At 41.9% G+C, this 14,836-nt stretch overlaps 1 protein-coding gene and 1 non-coding gene across 6 annotated transcripts; both read left to right on the top strand.

Moving 5' to 3' along the window:
• Positions 1-321: 321 nt before the first annotated feature.
• Positions 322-14,816, top strand: LOC127364684 (anoctamin-8-like). Of its 5 annotated transcripts, none has more exons than XM_051402458.1 (18): positions 323-1,825; positions 4,619-4,729; positions 5,431-5,563; positions 6,619-6,757; positions 6,920-7,016; positions 7,228-7,344; positions 7,487-7,614; positions 7,913-8,074; positions 8,970-9,122; positions 9,508-9,634; positions 9,959-10,014; positions 10,122-10,196; positions 10,920-11,417; positions 11,804-11,983; positions 12,084-12,275; positions 12,396-12,527; positions 12,819-12,929; positions 13,527-14,816. In XM_051402458.1, exons 1-18 carry the CDS (start codon positions 1,573-1,575, stop codon positions 14,184-14,186), a joined length of 3,324 nt encoding a protein of 1,107 aa, XP_051258418.1. In that variant the 5' UTR covers positions 323-1,572; the 3' UTR covers positions 14,187-14,816. The 5 variants fall into 5 exon arrangements, with proteins under 5 accessions (XP_051258447.1, XP_051258418.1, XP_051258410.1 ...); XM_051402450.1 differs by having other exon boundaries at positions 324-1,825; positions 13,524-14,816; XM_051402469.1 differs by having other exon boundaries at positions 328-1,825; positions 11,843-11,983; positions 13,524-14,816.
• trnak-cuu (transfer RNA lysine (anticodon CUU)) lies at positions 8,545-8,617 on the top strand. Its single transcript has one exon. It is a non-coding gene; the product is annotated as a tRNA-Lys (tRNA).
• Positions 14,817-14,836: the final 20 nt, after the last annotated feature.

The raw sequence follows: 14,836 nt of genomic DNA, 5'->3' as shown, positions 1-14,836 counted from the left end.
ACAGTAGCTGCCATGTTGAACCAACATGTTTCTACAGTAGCCCAGAACGGACAAACCAAGCACTGGCTCTAGATAGGGCCTTTCATGTTTTTTGCGTGTTTCATGGCCACCGTAATTTCTCCTTTGTGCTTGGAAGGGGCGGGTGAAACGAGGGAGTTGCAGTCTGCAACTAGATGCCACTAAATCCTACACACTTTATATCCTAAACTACAGCCAGCAGCTGGTTAGCTTAGCACAAGCACTGGAAACAGGGGAACGGCTAGCCTTGGCCTAAACTTTATGGGGAGTTATATGAGGAACTGCAGTGCAATGACTGAAGTTTCTGCTGGTCATCCTGTTTTGTTCAGTTCTGTTTTTCTACATATTAAATAAAGATATACGTAATATGATATATGTTGTTAAATAGTGAGCTTTACTGTGCTGCATGGACTGGTTACCCTTGGACAGAGTCAGGCTAGTGTTAGGTATTAGTCATTTCAATTTATTATAATACACATAGATGTGAAAGCATGCATTTCTCAAAGCTAATATACAAAGATAAGAAGCACACAGTCTCAACTAGCTGCAAACACCTGGCCGGGGGAGGAGTGGTTATCTCCAAGGTTGAAGGCACCCAGATCTGACCGTGGCTCTAGTTTCACAAGTAATATTTAGTTATTAGGGCGAGCAGGGTGGAATAATTAATTTTCTTTTAGGGCGCTGTCTCTCGGAATTGGTTGGGTCGTGTGCCAAGAGGCTGAGACTAGCCAGTGCACCAACAAGGATTAATGTAAAACAGATATAACCTCTTGTAACCTTTGATCACTACTCTTTTTCCGGGCTAGAAAAGACAGCACTAAGGAGCAAGTAACAGCACTCCGCTGACTGTGGCTTCTCAATCCAAAAAGATTCTTGTACAAGTATTATTTTAATTATACAATTCTAAATAAACTTCTTAACTGAGAGAAGTTGTTTGTCTTATGTCCTAAAGATCATTTTGATACACGACACTAGCTGATTCCCCCTGAACAATGACCTTCTCCTGGCTGTAGCTTCATATTTACAAACTCTCAGAGAGGAGCTGGGGGGCAACATTTTTTTGGGCTGCCAAACAAATGAATCTGGCTCTGCTAATCTGAGACACTCAGTGTCAACTATGTCATTTGGAAAGTAGGCTAAACCATTCTAAAATATGCAGTAAATATACACTTTAGTGGCAAAACACTGTCAAACTAGGCTACATATTTCTCTTCCAATAGAAAAGATCAGTAAAAAGTAATTGTGGGACATGTAGTACAGTAGATGAATCCTGATCAATACAATCGAATGCATATTCTACCGAACCACCTGCAGCTCTGCATGTGCAGCCAGGACACATACATGTCAGTGTTTATAGACCTGCAGCCTGCGGCGGTGTCTCCCTAAACTCTGTCGTCACCACCCAGTCACGACTAGTGCGCGTAGCGTGTAGATGCCATGATCATGTTCCTCCTCCTCCTCCTCCTCCTCCTCCTTACCTTCATCTATCAGATACACTAGGGGTTTTCCCTTTACATGCAACGGCCATGCAATAAAAAGCAAAAATAGTCCTCCATGCAGCGAGGTCTTTCAGCCCCGTCACCACCACCTGGAGTATTTGCGCACACCAGCATGCAAGCGGCGGGCACCGGAGCAACTGATACCGACGCTACTGTAAACAGTAGCAGCAGCACCGCAGACGTCGACGGCAGCGACGGGGCAGGGGAGAGGATGGAGAGGACGGTGCCAAGCGAGCAGCAGGACAGGACCGACAACCAGCAGCAGCAGCAACAGAAGAAAACGTCCTTATCGCCGTCCTCAGTGCTCGGTGAGTGTTGGTGAGACAAACGGTCATAAATCCGGTGTCCTGCAGCGGAGATCAGAGGAAGCTGGGTGTTTGTGTTCATTTGCAAAAAAAAAAAAAAAAAAAGATGGGGATAAAAGAGCTTAGGCTACACTGCATGGGCAATATGGTGCAGTCACTGATGCTTAATCACTTCACTGAATGACTCACAGGAGACTGAAGGGGTCAACCGTCAGTGATTGGGTTTTGATTTCGGTGCGTCTTTCCCTTTCCCGCTACATAGTGCGCATTCCGATTGCCACAGGCCCGGGAAGAGTGTGGTGGTCCACAGGTGCATGCAGGACTCATGTGCAGCGGAGCAGCATGTCCCGACGGACCGTGCTACACTATACTTTACAGAGAGTAAAGATTGGGTTGCAGGCTCAGGTGTCAGCCGTGTCCGTTTTGTCTCAGGTGTTGAAGACTTGGGGATAATGCAGGAGAAATATTTCAGTGGTGAGTAAGCAAATGACTGGGATTATGGTTATTCCTGGAACTGCATGATGAGTGTTAAGCAGCACTGAAATTGTGGTATTTTATAACTTTTATTAGGTGCATCCGGGGGGTTTGTGTTACTTCACTGGGAGCTCTGAGGTTATCCATTATCTAGGGCCCCTGTCCAACTCAACCCCCCTGAGTCGTTAACTTTGATGCCCATCCAGCACCTCTGGCAAAGAGGAGAGAGTGAAAGTCTGGTTCTCTGGAAGTGACCATATAACCTCTCCAATAGCTATTGCTTTGATTTTCATCTTGACTTATGTGAATCAGGACAGGTGACTTAACTTTAAACATTAAAAGGTTCATAATCTTTAGCCTTTAACACGAAACTAACTTATTTTAGATTTCCTTAGAAGGGATTCATTTATATGAACAGTTGAATGTGGTGGGCTTTTGGTTGATTGGTTGGTTGAACCTCTGGCTTGAGGTTTATTGGAAATTATGATGTAAGTTAAATCAGGTCGGCAAGATTTATAATGTCAGTAATTCAATAAACGTAATTTATAACCAAGTTCAACTGAGTGGTATTGAAAAAGGTTTCAATGTCTAGGCTTATATATCTAAGTCTATCTATAACCAAGATCAGTATGAATTGTTGTGTGTTTCTGGATAGTCATGTCACACTATGGCTGGTGTTCTGTGATACCTCTGACTTAGAAATAGCTTTATATAATTGAATATTCTGTATCATGGTTAATGATATTTTTAAGAAAAAGAAAATGCAATTACAATGGTTGACGATAAATCACTTTGTTTGCTAGCCCATGTTAGGAAGCTTCAATGTGTCCCAGTCTATAGCGCTTACAAAAGTTTACATAAAAGGAATAATAAAAAAGATGTCTGATATACAGTGCACTCCAGCAGATGGACATTAAATCATCTCCTCATACATGGCAATGTTGCTTTGAATGAATACATTTCCGCTGCCTGGCAGAGAGATTTGCGTGTCCGATATATCTACATGTCTTGTGGCCTTAATAGGCATTGATGTCAGTGACCATCAGAGAGACAATCACTCTGAGGTATTCAGAAACATACAGTACATGCAAGACAAAGGGAAAACAGCATTCAGTGTCAGTGACTTGGTTTGAATTGCATCATTCTGTCACACACACACACACACACACACACACACACACACACACACACACACACAGTCAAACAGAGTTTAATCATCAGAATTGCTCAGTGATTTATAATCTCATCATCTTTCTAAAAACATCTCCAGTTAAACTCCTCAAACACCAGAGCTGCTCTGCTGCTTTGCTGCAAGACTGGACACTGGAACACTGTCCTGTTACATTGCCTTCTGTCATGTATTATAAGTAGAGTATATTAATTGATTATTACAGTCACAGAGTTGGCCTGTCAGTCTAAAACATTATACTGTAGCAGAGAGATGGCAGCTGCTCTGATGGCTCTCAATATAAGACTTGCTCCAAGTAGATGATGTGATAATGCAGTTACTCTGCAGAGTGTGAAATCCTGATCAAAGACACGTCCTGAGAGAGTGTCACAGTACGACTGAGTGAACAATAAAGAGATCGGTCAGTCACTATTGGGCTATTGTGCCTGCGTGAGACAGACAGTGACTTGAGAGTGTGACTTTAGAGTGAGAACCAACGTGTGAAAGAAGAATAAGCAGCAAAAATGATGACTTCAGAGCTTACACTGGATTGTGATAAAGCACAAGTGGGATAAGACTGCTGGGAAGGCCTGTTGCTTAATGGTTTTAGAGACATACTCAGAAAGCTGGTTTGCTACTGGCTATTTACACACCACCCAGTTTAGATATGGTAAACTATTCAGTGGGCTTTGCCATCACTGTGTGAAAGTGTGTGAAAGGACGAATGTGGCATATAGTTTAAAAGTGCTTTGAGTGGTTAGAAGACTAGAAAGGCACTATACAAATACAGCCCATTTACCATGTACATATCCTCTATTGTTTAGAGCTCTTAGCATTTGGTCTCTGACCAATGCAGCAAAGCCAACCTTCACGCTGGCTGAACAATTGTTTTGGACATTTCATCTCTGTGACAGAGCAAAAAATAGGAAAAGACAAAAAATATGGTGCATAAATGACACCAGTGATGAGTGGCAGAGTGAGACTAATAACTAACCTGTCATCTGTGTCCTTGATCAGGCTCATAATAAAATATCACCATCTGCCTGTTCCCCCTTTTCTCTCACACACACACTGTCTGACTCTGACCCCCTTTCTCATTCATTTTCAACTTTATTAACCCCAATTTGACTCACTTTCACCTTCTTCTTCTTTAGATAAATTGTTTGGGAAGCGCCTTCTGCAGGCCAGACACTACATTATGTCTCGGAAGTCCTGGCTGAAGATGGTGCCCACCGAAAACTGTGACATCCTGATGACATTCCCAGGTACTGAAGCTCCAGCCTGTCCTCCCTGCTCATCCTGTGACGAATACCTCACTGTAGAGAGAACAGCGCACCTGCATTAAATGTCTTTGGTGGTCAGCCAGGACTTAAAGTGGTCTCTGGGGACAATTAGATCTCATCCATTAACTGTACCTGTATCTACAGGCCAGCCCTTCGATGCAGTTTGACTCAGACGGATACATTTTATACACATATAAAAACATATTCTCTGTATTATGTTGTATGCAAACACTTAAGTGGGCTTTATCTTCAGTTCCTCTTTGAGAATGCACTGCAGATACTATGTTTGGCATATATTGTTAGGAATTTAATTAATAATAATAATTACATAGTATATGTTTATAAAAATTAGTATTTACCAGTTACAAAACTGAAACTGAACAACATACAATATACAGTATATCCAGTATTACATAAAAAATACAACATTGTGAAAGAAACAAAATGAAAACGTCACACTCTTAGTCAGGCCTGGAACTGTAATATTTTGACCTGCCTGCAAGGTTAAACATGGTGGTGCTGCCAAAATCTGAATCTAGAAAATCTCACTGCATTTAATAACTCTGTCTCAGTCAAGGACAAAAGTGGAGCAACATTAAATAACCCAAAATTAAATTAGTTGTGTATAAATGATGAAAAGTATGCTGTCAAACTCTAAATAAAACTGCTTTTTCTCCCTCCAGATACAATAGATGACCACACTCTGCTGTGGCTCCTGAATCAGATTCGTGTTGGAATCCCTCAAGTCAGCATTCAAGTTCGACAGCATAAACACACCCAGACACACGCCTTCTTCATCACGACAACGTTTGAGAAGTAAAACTCGGACTGTGTGTGCATGCATGTGTGGGCTGCTTCTGTGTTTGTTTGAACTGTTCTGAGTGAGGACATTTTGCCTAGTGCTTACTTTTCCAAGTGGCTGATGAATGTTGGTACTTGATTTTAGAACAGAGGTTAGAATAATGGTCAGGCATGGCAATTTAAATATTATTCCTACTGGTTGGTAACTTTTACCTTTTATTACTTTTTTTATCACCCTAAATTACAGTTGTAAATCCCCATTAGGTTTTGCAGAAGCCAATGTTCCCCAAAGTATTTACCATCCTTTATTTCAAGGTTAGCATAAGATAGAGTGGGGGAGAGGAAAGGAACTTTCTTTTTTTTTTACATTTTATTTCAAGGTTAAGGAAGATACTATCCATTATGTCAATTAGGGTGAACAGACATAAGCGTGTGTGTGTGTGTGTGTGTGTGTGTGTGTGTGTGTGTGTGTGTGTGTGTGTGTGTGTGTGTGTGTGTGTGTTCATGCGTATATGCATGTGTATAAAGTTTGTGCACCTTTGCACATATACCAATATAAGGCAATACCAAGAGTTAGTATATTAGTTTTTTTATTTTATAGATGCCTAATGAAATGTTTGATAAGTTATAGGAATTTGGGATGGTATGCATATTCACTTTCTTGCAAAGAAGAGTTCGATGAGACAGTTGATACCACTCATGTCTGCGTAGTAACCATGAAGTCAGAGCAGTGAGTCGGTTAGCTTAGCTTAGCATATATATATATAGGAAGCAGGGGGGGATGCTAGCCTGGTTCACAAGTTAAAGCTCGTTTTTTTACTTGTGGTCTTATGGTTACTGGGTGTTGTGTGTATAACCAAACTATCAAACTATTCCTTTAAGCACACATCAGCAAATTCTGAATTTTAGAAACCACATTGACAGTTACTGCTGTGTGCGTGTGTGTTACAGTTTGTTGTGTACTTACCCTTAATGCACTAATCTATGAAACATCTGCAGCTCAGCCTCTACACACTTTGCACCATCGGGTTTAATCCTGCTGCTCATTCACCCTCTATCCTCACCCTCAGCTTACTGCGTGGAGCGGAGCAGATGGGCATGCACAAGGCCGTCAAACCGCAGTTTGGTGGCGGGATACGGCGCTTTTCCTGTGAGGAAGACAACATCTATGAGAACATAGAGAGCGAGCTTTGCTTTTTTACCTCACAGGTTAGAGGTCAAAACTTGTTGTGGTAATATTAACCTATTGTTACTTTGGGTGTGTTATTAAAGACTCTGTTAGTCTGTCTTCTGCAGTCATATTTCAGAAATTAAGAATATATGTTTAATTATTATGTGTTATCTTTTCTTTCTCCTGTATCTGGTTTTAAGGAGCGTCAGAGCATTATAAAGTATTGGCTGGACAACCTGCGAGCCAAACAGGGGGAGGTGCTTCACAACATTCACTTCCTGGAGGGACAGCCAATCAGTATGCAGTCATTTATTATGACTGAACTTTTTAAAATACTGTTAAATCTATAATCTAAATAGCGTCAATATTTTGTGCAGTGGAATTTAAATGCAAAGCTACATTTGAGTAATTTGGAATAATGTAGGCTTATGACAACATTGCATTCATCTGATCTGACAAGTAAGTATGGAGGACAAAATGTCTTATGCCTTTCATGATGTGTCTTTAGTTCCAGAGCTGGTGGCTCGGGGTGTGATCCAACAAATGTTTCCTCTCCACGAGCAGAGGATCCTCAACCAGCTGATGACATCTTGGGTCCAGGCTGTGTGTGAGAGGCAGCCCCTGGGTAGGAAAATATCCACATTTTATTTTCAAAGAAACAGCTGCCCTTACTGTTAATACCAGGTTGCAATCATTTCTACTTTAATATAATATGAGCTTGTCTGAGATATGATACTTCTTCTCAAAGTGTGTTATCGGCTTTGTAGATGACATCTGTGACTACTTTGGAGTGAAGATTGGCATGTATTTTGCCTGGCTGGGTTTCTACACAAACTCAATGCTTTACCCTGCTGTCATCGGCTTTCTGCTCTGGATACTCGCAGAGGCTGACCAGGTACTTGAAACCTCTTCCGTAACAAGATTTATTATTCAAGATCTGTCTTTTCAACCGCTTAAAATATTACTGGACAACACACTTTAACTGTCACAATATATGTGTACTGATGCTGATTTGTTTCTATCAGCATGAGTACACATATATTTCTATTATATTTTGCTGTCTTCTCTCATACATTTTATATTATAAGCGTTGCAAGTTGCGGCAGCACACAGTACCTACACAAAGCTGTATGGCATAATCATACTTTCAAAGATTATATAAGTAGCTTTGATTCTCTCATGCCCACTCACAGACCAGTCAGGATATCTGCTGTGTGGTATTTGCCCTCTTCAATGTTGTGTGGGCGACATTGTTTCTGGAGCGCTGGAAGAGGCGAGAGGCGGAGCTGGCCTACAGGTGGGGCACCCTGGACACCCCCGCCGAGTCCTTGGAGGAGCCCAGGCCACAGTTCAGGGTGAGGATTGTTACTGAAGGTTGAGCATGCGCGGATGAAAAAGCAGTGTTTTGTTGTGGGTTTACAAAGGGTTTTATTGACTTCTGGCAGCATTTAACACACATTCACAGTCACTGGTTAACAGACCTGTAGACTTCTCAAAAAGCTTCATGCACCACATTACTTGAAGTAAATTATTTTATTTCAATGCTCCTGTTCCTCAGGTGAAGTTGCGATGTCAGTCTGGCTGAGAGGGTTTTGTTTATCAGTGAGCACTTGCGCAATTCTGCAGGATTGGCACACAATACCAGGAAATGTGATCATGTTCAGGGGAGCGTGTCTTACCCCACATGCTGTTAGAGGAGAGGGGGGCAGGAGGCCGCTATCCCACCCCCACCCCATCTCTAGTTGTGTGGAATGAATAGAGAACTTGGGAGGGGCGGGTGTTGGGTGGCTCCTTTGAAAAGACATGTGGGAACACTATAAATCAGGCCCGGCTAGCTCAGTCGGTAGAGCATGAGACTCTTAATCTCAGGGTCGTGGGTTCGAGCCCCACGTTGGGCGTTAATGTTTTCGGGGTGGTACTTCTGGCTGTAACAGCATGGTGACGCATCATAATATGAGATGAAAATGTGAAATGTGCTACAGGTTTGTCACCGATGTGTGATTGTTGTTTTTCAGACATACATTTTGAATTACAATCCAATAGAAAGTTGTTAAAACAGAGGTACTTAAATCAAGGATTCATTTGTAATGTCCGATGTTCTCCTATAACCTGGGATACAACATCTAGCTAGCAATCATTACTGTGTAGCACAAACATTTCCAATCAATTTTCCAGTAAAGATGATTACAATCATACAGAGGTCTCTAACACCTTCCCTGGCTATTTTCTCCTCTTCTGCTGTCTCTGCAGGGAGTGAAGCGCTGCAGTCCTATAACGGGCTGTGAGGAGTTCTACTACCCGCCCTGGAAGAGAGCTCTGTTCAGATGGCTGGTCAGCCTGCCCATCTGCATCCTCTGTCTCTGTTTCGTCTTCCTCGCTATGCTCCTCTGTCTGGAACTGCAGGTTTGAACAGATAACACAGGATGCAAGTCAAATGGAATAAATGGAGCTGATATAGTCTGTGGGTGATAAATGGAGCTGATATTGTATAAATGTATTTCTTGTGAGGAGCTTAAACCCCGCCCTTTACGGGAAACGTCATGAATGACAACAATAAAAACAACAGCAAGACTGAAAGATTTTTATTGCCAGAAAGTTAAGATCCATAACTACAGTTTAGTCTGTGAATGATATCATTTTCACAAACAGCTTAAACAAATTATGTTCAAATATACCTCTTGCAGGCTCATATTCATTTAATAGCCTTTTAAAAATAGCTGTGGGATTTGAGAGATATGAATGAATTGGACTTATTAAATATGTACCATGCTTCTAATGCACCTTGCAGGAAGTGGTGATGGAGATCCAGGAGCTACCTGGTATCACAAGATTCATTCCTAAGATACTTCTGGCCGTTACTGTAACTGTATGTGATGAGGTGTATAAGAAGATTGCCTACTGGCTTAATGACATGGGTAAGAGACACAAAATGAACTCTCAGCACGATAGCAAATTAATATTTCTGTGATATATAATACAGGAATTGCTTTATAAGAAATTAAATTAAAATGGAACATGTTTGCCCCTGATTGTAATTTAGGCTAGACAGCCATTTAGTATGTATGAGTATATTTTTATGCTATGTGAGCACTGATATAGAAAGCTTTAAGCCATGAGGTTTCGATCCTTTGCATTCTCTATGAAATATCTATGAGGCAGTTAAAGGTAAAACATTTTTACATTTTAGTCATTGAACTGCACATTGACAAATGCTTCTCTTATGTTTATTGATCATGCAGAGAATTACAGACTTCAGAGTGCCTATGAGAATAATCTCATCATCAAGATGGTTTTTGTAAGTCATGCTTCTTCATGTCCTGTTTGGGGCAGAATAGAGACAGTTCATGTTGTTTGAGTGTGTTTGACTTTCTGTTATGTTTCTCTCCTGTGGTTGTTTTACAGTTTGAATTCATTAATTCGTACCTTAGCCTTTTCTACATTGGATTCTACCTCAAGGACATGGAGCGACTTAAGGAGGTAACAACAACTGCTGCCAGTATCACAAACAATAAGAACTGAAAGCTAAGCTAAGCCCCACCCCTCATAGTTACTGTTGCTATGTCAGTTTACAATGATAATAGTGATAATTTACCTCTCAGAACTTGAGTTCTTAGTCACTTTTAAACAATGACTCGTTGTTTTCAGACAGAGGTTGACAGAAGCAGGCTTGTCATTTTTACCCGGAAACCATCAATTTTAGTTTGCATGGAGCTAACATTAGCTTCATGAGTTGGTAGAAAATGTCTCAGAAGAACTTTGAATGTTTCCAGTTTACTCGTTTACTTCTTCAGTAGTCCTAAATAGGCACTTTCCAGCTAAATACGTGATATCGTGCTCAAAGACAGCGGCTTTTCTAGGGAGGGGTACAGCGTTTCGTTACAGAATAATGGAGCATTGAATAAGCCAACACGAGCTAATGGTCATAGCAGACCAAGTAACCCAAGCAAATTGAGCTGAGCAATGGTGTTTTACTGCTTATGAATTCAACTTTTAATCATTTAAGTGAAAGAATGCTTTATTTACTCCTTCAATAGTTACATAATCTTGCTTTAATATTGTGTGTTGTGTCAGATGCAGTCCACTGCATTTCTACATTCAGGAAGACTGAATGCTTACTAAACACTTTTGGACTGTGCATGTAGTTTCTCCTTTTACTTCTTATATTCAGCACAGTAACTGATGTTGTCCTACTCCTCATAGATGTTAGCCACTCTACTGATCTTCCGCCAGTTCCTGCAAAACATCAAAGAGGTCCTCCAGCCTTATCTCTATGAGCAGAACAAGCTGGGTGTCTTCACCCCGAAGGTGCTGTGGGAACTGCTCCAAGCCATCATGCTCAAGTATGGCCGCCTGGCTCTGGGAAAGGCCCAAGCTTCAATGACAGCCTATTCCTTCCTGGGTCCCAGAGGGATCCCTGTCAGTCACACCGCTAATGGAAACCCAGAGCCAAGGAGAAGAGGGGATCTGAAAGCCGGATTCAGGCTGACAGAGGAAGAGTGGGACATGAATGACAGCAATCTAAAGCAACGTAAAGTCAGCTTTACAGAGAAGGTCGACTACCAGGACGTCACGACAGAAACGCAGACGGTGTATAACAGCTCCCTGGAGGACAGTCCCACAATGGTAGAGGAGGGGATGGATCCGTCCAGTATTTTTGACAGTTGTGATGAGGACAGTGACTGTGAATCACTGGCTCAAGTATGTGGTCTGTTTATTATTATTATTATTATTATTATTATTATTATTTATCATCCTGTTTTTTAGCTTTATGGTTTTGGCTTCTTTCTCTACTCTGCAAAAATTTTCATCACAACCAGTGACTTTATTTAAAGTTATTATAACATTCCATAAAGGCCTAAAGCCTACACACTGGTCCTTTAAAGAAACAGAAACTTCAAATTATGTTTAGATAATTGTAACTCTTACAGTTCAAATTGTTTCATGTAGTTTGATCATGTCTGTGGAGACTCATTCATCCAGGTAGTACACCGACAGATCTAAAGTATCTAAGATGAAGCCACTAGAGAAAGTATTGTAGTCTATTGTTTGTATTGTATAGTATTGTATAGTATTGTTTACATTAGCAGGAGACCAAGGACAATGTCCCTGTGTCCCCTCCAAAGGAATCTGACTCTCTCTGTCAGAGAAGAAAGAATGCAGGTGAGGGGAAAGAGGATAAGAAGTCATGGATTGATCCACCAGAAGAACCCAAAACTGTCACTCTCACCCAGGCTGAGATTGAGAGCTGTATGCAGACATATGAGGTGGGACAACCTAGTGCCATACAAAATCATCTATATCCAATCTCACAACAGTGTGCCCATGAAAATACTAACATTATTTCATGATGTTTGACCCCAACAGGACACGCTTCAGGACTACCAGGAAATGTTCATTCAGTTTGGCTATGTGGTGCTCTTCTCCTCTGCGTTCCCCCTGGCGGCCATGTGCGCTCTTATCAACAACATCATCGAGATCCGTAGCGATGCCCTGAAGCTCTGTACCGGCCTGCAGAGACCCTTTGGACAGAGGGTGGAGAACATCGGACAATGGCAGGTCAGTGCGTTTTGTTTTGGAAAATGTCAGCAAAGCCTTCCAGGAGACATCGTTCACACGGTCGTACATCTGAGCAGACCAGCCTGTAAATGTCTCTCACTTTCTTTCTCTCCACACCAGACTGCAATGGAGGCCATGGGCTTGATAGCCATTATAGTTAACTGTTACCTGATTGGTCAGTGTGGGCAGCTCCAGCGTCTGTTCCCCTGGTTGAGTCCTGAGATGACCATCATCTCAATTGTCTTACTGGAGGTACGCTCTGTTCTGTGAGAATGTAGTTTTATTCCCCAGATGACACTTTTTGAATATTAGAAAAGAAGTACAAAGGTGCATGGCCTGCTATGTTTTGTTGTGACTTTGTAAAACCTTCAAAATAAATGTTTTAATCCAGATTCAATAATGAAGACAAAACCTCACAAGAGTTTTTGTATGTGTTTGCTGTTTGGTTTGAAGAAGAAAAATTCCGAATAGGAAACAGAATGCGATTGTGCCTTCATGTAACATTGTGTTGAGCCTGTCCCTTTGTGGTCTCGTGGTTTACAGCACTTTGCAATCCTCCTAAAGTACATCATCCATGTTGCCATCCCTGATATCCCTGGCTGGGTAGCAGAAGAAATGGCCAAGCTAGAGTACCGACGAAGGGAAGCTTTCAAGGTATAGTTGTATCATAGCTTGAAAGACCTTCGGCCAATGTAAGGCTTGCTGCTGGCTACACTATCATATTTCTATATATACGTATCCCTTTGTGTCCCTTGGTCTCTTGGTGTGCATTGTCCAAAGATGTACACTAGTGCAGCCTAACAACAACATAACTGTATGTGTTTCACTATGTTCGTCTGTACAGTGTTGTATCACATCAGTTGCACTTGATGGTGTCTTAGATGGTGTCTTCTTGTGAAGAGAAAAATAGAAAAACACCACAATGAGCAACAGTCAGCATTTTTAGTGCAAACAATCCCCAAACCACTTGTTTGTGTGATCTAACTGCAGGATAGGATGACAACTACTTCAGCACTGAAGATGCAAAATGACAGAGGGCACACAGTTACTCTCAGTAAACACTAATCTGAACTAGCATTGTTATGACTGTGTGCTGCTTACTCTGCCACCGCACACACATTTATGCTCTTCCTTATTCAGTGTCTTCCTCTCTGTCATTGTTTCACACTGTCTTTTGCCATCTTTCTTTCTTCCTGTGACTCTTTATCTCTCCTCTTCCGTGTCATTCTTACACGGCGGGCCATTTAGAAGCATGAGCAGCAGGCCCAGCAGCACTTCCAACAGCAGCTCAGACGCAGACGTGAAGAGGAGGAGCTTCATCGTCAGGCTGAGCTGCAGGCTGAGGCCCGTCAGGACAGTGACTACCACAAGGCGGACTCCCAGCACCAGCACCACCATGACAAAACACCAGGGGGCAAGCAAGGGGACAAGCCCAAGAGACCCAGCTCTCTGCTGGGAAACAACAATGTGATGAAGCTGAAGCAGATCATCCCTCTCCAGGGAAAGTTCTCGTCTGGCACCTCGCGCTCACCAGCCCAGTCCCCCACAGGAGGGGAGGCAAAGCTCCCAGGATTTCTGAAGTTCTTGAAGTCGCCTGAGGTGAAAAAGGAGCCAGCAGTGGCAGTGGGAGCAACGCCAGGGTCAACAGTGACCTCCTCAGTACCCCCTAGTGGCCAGGAGAGGTCACAGTCCCCCAACAGGACATTTAGTCCCGGGAAGCTGTTCAGTTTTAGCAAATCAGAGGGGACTGTGGTGTGTGTGAATGGGACACAACCAGCAACCCAGCCTGCTAACCCTCAGCCCAACAGGGCTGACTTAAACACAACCCTGGAAGAACTACCCTCTAATGAGTCAGATAAAGGAGAATCAAGACAATTGAGTGATTTAGAAAACTCTGGCTCAAAGAGTTAATAAAAATTCTACCATACCAATGTAATAATGGAGAGCAATGTACAGATGTTCAGGCAACACACCTGCACTGTAAGAGAACATGTTAGTCACCAGGACCACATGTACGGTCAGTGAGCGTTAACTTTCACTCTAGATGCAACTTACTCCGCACAAAGTATTATACTGTATCTATTAACACTTGATTATCTAGCTTCCATGTAAAATATGTACAGTAAGTGTAACTCCTTGAATGGGACTCAAGTAACCTTTACTTAAGGTTCAAATACTGCATGATTGCCTGGTTTTCAACAGCACCAGAACAGATTTCCAGGACCTGATCATCAATGAGCCCTTTTGTTAAAGGACATAAACAGCAGCTTCCCATTCCACATTTGTTTCTCATTCTGATGCCTGTATTAAATGCATGTTGCATAAAGTGCATGCATTACATGTCCATCATGTCTTTTCAGTTGTGAAGCACCTTCAAAGCCATTTTATTCTTCCGCAATAGGTCAGATTATATTCACTGTGACCATAAAAAATATTCTATTTTTCTTAACTTTGATTTTCTATGAATTATTTTACTACATAAATTAGTGAATGTACTTCTATAATGCAAATAAATCTCACTTGAATAAACATCCATAAAGAGTTAACGCATTGGCTGATTT

Source organism: Dicentrarchus labrax, unplaced genomic scaffold (assembly GCF_905237075.1).
Source record: "Dicentrarchus labrax unplaced genomic scaffold, dlabrax2021, whole genome shotgun sequence".
Lineage (NCBI taxonomy): Eukaryota > Metazoa > Chordata > Actinopteri > Moronidae > Dicentrarchus > Dicentrarchus labrax.
Note: the sequence above shows the minus strand (reverse complement) of the source record. Positions and strands in the feature narration are given on the sequence as shown.

Bases quoted from the DNA above. Each gene is read 5' to 3' on its own strand.
- LOC127364684 (XM_051402450.1), top strand. From the start codon at position 1,573: ATGCAGCGAGGTCTTTCAGCCCCGTCACCACCACCTGGAGTATTTGCG. The intron at 7,345-7,486 runs GTAGGAAAATAT...TCGGCTTTGTAG, and splicing joins GTGTGAGAGGCAGCCCCTGG to ATGACATCTGTGACTACTTT. The intron at 12,276-12,395 runs GTCAGTGCGTTT...TCTCCACACCAG, and splicing joins AGAACATCGGACAATGGCAG to ACTGCAATGGAGGCCATGGG.